We start from the raw sequence: 6,000 nt of genomic DNA, 5'->3' as shown, positions 1-6,000 counted from the left end.
AGTATTCAGCTTAAAGTGCAATTTAAAGGTCACGTAAAGTGTTTAGAAATGTACGTTTTTAAATTTCATGACGTAATCTTAACTGAAACATGAAGAGAGGGTGGAACAGACTAGCTCCTCCCCTTTTAGAAAAACAGCCAGTAGCATTTTATTTTAATCACAGCTCCGCCAATGAAAGCAGTTCAAGCTCATATAGCAATAGCATCTTGAAGGGGTGGGACTTGTCAGATACCAAAGAGCATTTAATTGGTCAGATTTGTTGAGAAACTAAAGCATAAAGTGATGTCACAAAAATTGTTGATCGGTCGGAAGTGGCAAACTGCAACCTTTGAATGTTTACATCTTCTAAATGGCAATTCTGTCACTGTTTTGAAACACACTAGCTTATAGAGAACCTTAAGACTAACACAATGATACTAACATCTAAAAAAACTTACCATTTAGGTAGCATTTAATGGTGAGTACCATTTAATGCTTAACTAGGTTAGGGTTAGGGCTAGGGTTACGACAAAAAGCACAATTCAAAGCACTTCACGGGACCTTTAAATTGCACTTTAAGCTAAATATTACAATCTAAAAAATGCTGGGTTGGGTCAGATATGGAAAAACCCAACTGTTGGGTTATAAAGTGAAGGTTACATCTAATTGTAAACATTAACCGAACCTTGGGTATGTCCATATATTTACCCAACACTGGTTTGTTCTGTAGCCAATCCAAACAAACAAACAAACAAAGAGCATTTCTCTAGAAGAAAAACTAATTATATGAAATCCAGTGAAAATTTCGTTGCTAAACATCACTTGGGACATATTTTAAGAACTAAAAATTCAATAAATTTAGCCTTTAATTGTATAAGAATCCAAACTAAACACCACTGAACTCTTCTTTGCCCTTTCAGAACCTGATCTCCATTAAAAAACCTGCATTTATAGTGCTGCATGCTGATGTTGGAACAGACAGAAGTTTATTTTTTTTTCGGTATTACCCAGGCAGTGAGTCTCCGTTCCGCTCCAGAGGCCCGATGGCAGACATTCCCGTACAGTGGAGCCCACCAGAATGAAGCCCGAGTTGCAGGTAAAAATAGCAGTTGCACCAAAGGTCGTCTGCGTCCCAATTTTCTTTCCATTAGGAGGAGTGGGCAGCTCTCCGCACGAAATGACTGCAGTGAAAGGCAATAGAGAACAGAATGAATCGACACGCAACACACACACACGGCTTTGATTTACACCCCTGAAAACAAACAACACAATGAGGAAAATATCTGACCTGTGGATGGATAAGACTGTTTAGAAATGATTTATGGCTTCAGTAGTCAGAGTTGCATATGATCGATTTAGTATAGCTGCAGTTGTATAGGTTTACTGCAAAACTTGATTTTCTCTTTTTCCAATACAAATGATCTGGACTTTATTATTAATTTACATTCTGTTAATGTGAGAAGCACAACGATGTTGAATAATGAGTTTTGTTTACTGACAATTTCGATCATATTGTAGGTTTATGCTAACTTGTGACATGACTTGTGACACTTCTGACATGTTTAAATGTTTTACATCTTTTTTAAGAGTTTAATCATTTTAAATTTATTTACTGGAAAGACAAAATCAAAAATATTAAAAAAAATAATTAAAAACTATAGAAATTTGGGAATTTTACTATTTTCATGTTTTATTTTTTCCATCCAGAATATAATACTTAAACTCCACAACGATATCATATTTTAACCTTTAGTTGATGTGTAATGTAGCTGTGTAAACATAAACAACTTCTCTGAATGTAAAACGCTTAAAGTTCCAATGCAAAGGGAGACTTTTATAGAGTTAGCTTAGCAAAGCCTTCAGTGAACGAAGTTTAGGACTACAAAAAAATACACCCAGGCTAGTGAGATCACAAACGCTTCAGGTTACGCGCATTCACCATGCGCATACACCCACTCAGCGAAGGGGCGTGGCCAGAGGCACTGTAATGGCATAGCAGAGAAAGCTAAAATGTCGTCCAAACACTGCTATTTCCACAGAGCTTCTTCTGTTTCTGTATTTGGGCTTCCAAAGGACATGACACAAAAAGAGAAGTGCCTACAGTTTAATTTTAATTATGTTCCAGAGCATTATAAAAAAAACATATATATATATAGCTAGCATTTGACAAAGGGCAGCTTCCAGAATCTCTCCCAGTCCAGTGCTGGATTCAGCTAAACTCCTCCAACCGACGAAGCTGTGGATTGCGAGCCACAAACTGTAAGTATTTTTATTTGTTAAAATTTATCTATTTCATACATAGTTTCTAGCATTAATGGTATGTTGTAGCGAGGATGTAAACAACAGAAAACGTTGTTTGGCACTGCTAACAGTTTAGCTAAAAATTCATATATCAGTCAAACTGCTGTAAACACACACAATCTTCAGCAGCACGTGCAGTGTCTCTCTATGCGGTCGCTCTCAGTGTCTCTCTATACGGCTGCTGACCAATCAGAGCCTCTTGAGTGCAGGCCTTTTAGAGGAACTAGGAAATATGACAGACGATTTTTATATAGCTGTATATGATCAAAGAAAGATATATGTTAAAATTAACGTGATTTTCTACAAGTGAAGCATGAGCACACATTGCTTTGCATCTTTTAAACCTAAATAATCCTTAAAAATACATTGTGGACCACCCCATTTAATATCTGTGGTCAATTATTAAGTTATTTTTAGATATATTTAATAGAAAGAAAAAAACAAAAAAAACTACAGAAATTTGGTAATTTTATGAATGAACTGACATTCATTCATTCATTTTCTTTTCAGCTTAGTCCCTTTATTAATCTGGGGTCACCATACCAGAATGAACCACCAAATTATCCAGCATATGTTTTACGCTGCAGATGCCCTTCCAGCTGCAACCCATCACTGGGAAACACCCATACACACTCATTCACACACATAAACTATAGACAATTTTATCTTCCCCAATTCACCTATAGCGCATGTCTTTGGACTTGAGGGGGAAATCGGAGGAAACCCACGCAAACACGGGGAGAACATGCAAACTCCACACAGAAATGCCAAATGACCCAGCCAGGGCTCGAACCAGCAACCTTCTTGCTGTGAGGTGACAGTGCTATTCACTGAGCCACCGTGCCGGCCTATATTCATATTTACTTAAGATTTAATTTAATTTAAGGATGGTTTTAAAAAGAAAAAAGGAACATCAAGGATCCATCAGGTTAATGTTAATGTATTTACTTCAATAATAATGTATTTAATGTCTTATCGAAATTTAAATGCGTTTGTTAACATTAGTTAAGACACTGAGTCAACGAACAATGAACAACTGCACTGTATTTTCATTAGCTAATATTAATGAAATATAAAAAAAATACTGTAATTAATGTAGAGTTTTTGCATTGTAAGCTTTAATGCAATATTTAAATGCATTGTTTGACCACATCAATGTTAAAGAAATGATCATGTTTGTAAAAATACACTTTTAAAGACCCCCTATTATGGGTTTTTGAAAATAAGCTTCCACACAGAGTGTAACAGCACTAAGTGAATGAAAACATCCAGCTGAGGTTTAAATCTGAAAGTGCACCTTGTTCAAAACTATTGATTATTTAACAAATAGTCGACTCAGAGTCGAATTAATGAATCGTGTTGGGTTCGGATCTTTTGCTTGAACGCATCAATGTCAATACAGTACACCACCAAATGTGTAGTACTGGATCTGGTAAAACGTAAACGCGTCTTTCCCTTCAGACACTAGCAGAGGCTGGGAGATCACGGGACTGATCATGACGCAAAGATGACGATCACTGACAGGTAGAGATTTGGCTGTGGGGAATAAAGGGTTAAAATTCATTTTCACAACAACACCACAGTATAGCCAATCTAGTGCTGTGTTTATTCCTGTCATTTTTATGATGATTGATACAATAACCTATGCTGTAATGCGGGATTTGCTGGCCATTTGTTATAAAGGAAGGAGCAGCAGAAACTATTATGTATGGGACTTTGTCAGTAACTGTTACAGCTCATATGGACCAGTTTCTTCTTCCTTTGGATCATAACATGTAAGTGTCAGTAAAATTGTTGATTAACTTTGTGTGGTTTGCAAAATATGTGTTTAATTGTGCGTTATAAGTTGTAATCGCCCCGTTTGGCTTGTAATCACTTATCTATTATAGATCAGTGCTTGTACTGTGTCTCTCAGGTTAAATCTTCATGGGGCTATTCACATATTACGTCCGAAACAATGTTGAAAATGCGACACATGCTTCTTCCTTTACTGGTTTAAATGCATTTCTGAACATGCGATCCTTTACCGTTTGTCTTTGCTAAGGCCACCATAAGCTGTTCCTCACATGCGCAGCGCTGTCAGATTTCAAAATAGTTCAACTTTTGGCACTGTGTGGATTAATATTGACTGAGTTGCTGTTATTACTTGGGGTTAACGTTAAGAGTAGAGTAATGTGCTGGTGTTTAACTGCATTGCTTTATTGCATTCCTGCACTGGGCTCTCACATAATCTCTGCTGCTTCATAGCCATGGTGGGCATTTCTCTCTGTCTTGTGCTGAATGCAGTCAACCAATTACAACTGACTAGGTCATCAGACCAATCAGTGCAGATCAGCTTCACGGAGGGGTTTATAATTCACACACCAAAATTAGACAATAGAAGATTGGAAAAACGTTGCCTGGTCTGATGAGTCTCAATTTCTGCTGCAACATCATGCAGAATTTGACGTCAACAACATGAAAGCATGGATCCATTCTGCCTTGTATCAATGGTTCAGGCTGGTGGTGATGGTGTAGTGGTGTGGGGGATATTTTCTTGACACACTTTGGGTTTGGGAACAAACGAATCATATGGGAGTCGTTGGGATAATTAGGTAAAAATAATGCAAATTATAAGACAACGACTGTGGTTTTTGATCTAGCATGCATATCTGCCTGTTGTTGGAGACCCCCAAACCAAAATATGACCTTTTATAATGCATAACAGGGACTCTTTAACACTTTCAATGTAACAAGCAAAAACCAGCTCTAGCAAACTCCTTCAAAAGAGTAACATCACTGTGTATTTTGATACGATAGGAAGCTACAGTTTCCGACTTATCTCAAAAAGTGCCTGTAAATATAGCGAGCAGGCGGATGTTTCAGCAGGGAGGAGATGAGAGATTTATTATATATACGAGACACATTGTTGCGGAGCGTTTTACTGGAGCAGGAAAACCACAGCGGCATCATCTTTTCATCTGTTTTGGACTTCTCATCATCTCGCCTCTGATTGTTGTTGTTTTTGGAAAATTGACGCGGCGGTGAATCTCGCCGGGGTGCAGATCCTGTCAGACGCCATCAGTCATAAAGCGCCTCTAATGTTGAGATTGTGCCTCTCATATGGGAGCCATAAACACATTCATCACGTCTGTAGTTTACAGCAGACGCACAACACTGATAACCCAACCATCTGAACACCGCACCTGCTGATGATGATGAAAAACACACAACTGCATATATTCAGAGCTATTTGTGGATCGCTTTTGAATTGTGTGTTAAAGAGGGTATGTGGAAGAGAGTTTACCTGGTCGGATTTGTGTTTTTATTTTTTTATTTTGCAATATCCAATTTCGTCTCTGTGAATGTAAAAAACAATTCATTTGGGAAATGAGAGTCTGTCATGGTTAGAAAAATACCACGTCTCATATACATTTTCCTCAGTTTCTGTTTAATAAAAGATTTTTTTTTTCAACACATTTCTAAACACAATAGTTTTAATAACTTATTTCTAATAACTGGTTTATTTTAGCTTTGCCATGATGACAGTACATCAGCAACTCAATGCATTTAGGCATGTAGACATGGTCAAGAGGATCAAACCAAGCATCAGAATGGGGAAGAAAGGTGATTTAAGTGACTTTGAATGTGGCATGGTTGTTGGTGCCAGACAGGCTGGTCTGAGTATTTCAGAAACTGCTGATCTACTGGGATTTTCATGCACAACTATATCTAGGGTTC

General features: G+C 37.5%; 1 protein-coding gene across 1 annotated transcript in view; it reads right to left on the bottom strand.

Annotated features, from left to right (window-relative positions):
- Nucleotides 1–6,000, bottom strand: part of csmd3a (CUB and Sushi multiple domains 3a) — a 685,206-nt gene that overhangs the window by 182,648 nt on the left and 496,558 nt on the right. Inside the window, exon 52 of the mRNA XM_056474744.1 lies at nucleotides 987–1,160. Coding sequence (XP_056330719.1) covers nucleotides 987–1,160 — 174 coding nt within the window. The remainder of the gene's footprint in view (nucleotides 1–986; nucleotides 1,161–6,000) is intronic.

The sequence above is a fragment of the Danio aesculapii genome, chromosome 16 (assembly GCF_903798145.1).
Source record: "Danio aesculapii chromosome 16, fDanAes4.1, whole genome shotgun sequence".
In the NCBI taxonomy this organism is placed as follows: domain Eukaryota; kingdom Metazoa; phylum Chordata; class Actinopteri; order Cypriniformes; family Danionidae; genus Danio; species Danio aesculapii.
Note: the sequence above shows the minus strand (reverse complement) of the source record. Positions and strands in the feature narration are given on the sequence as shown.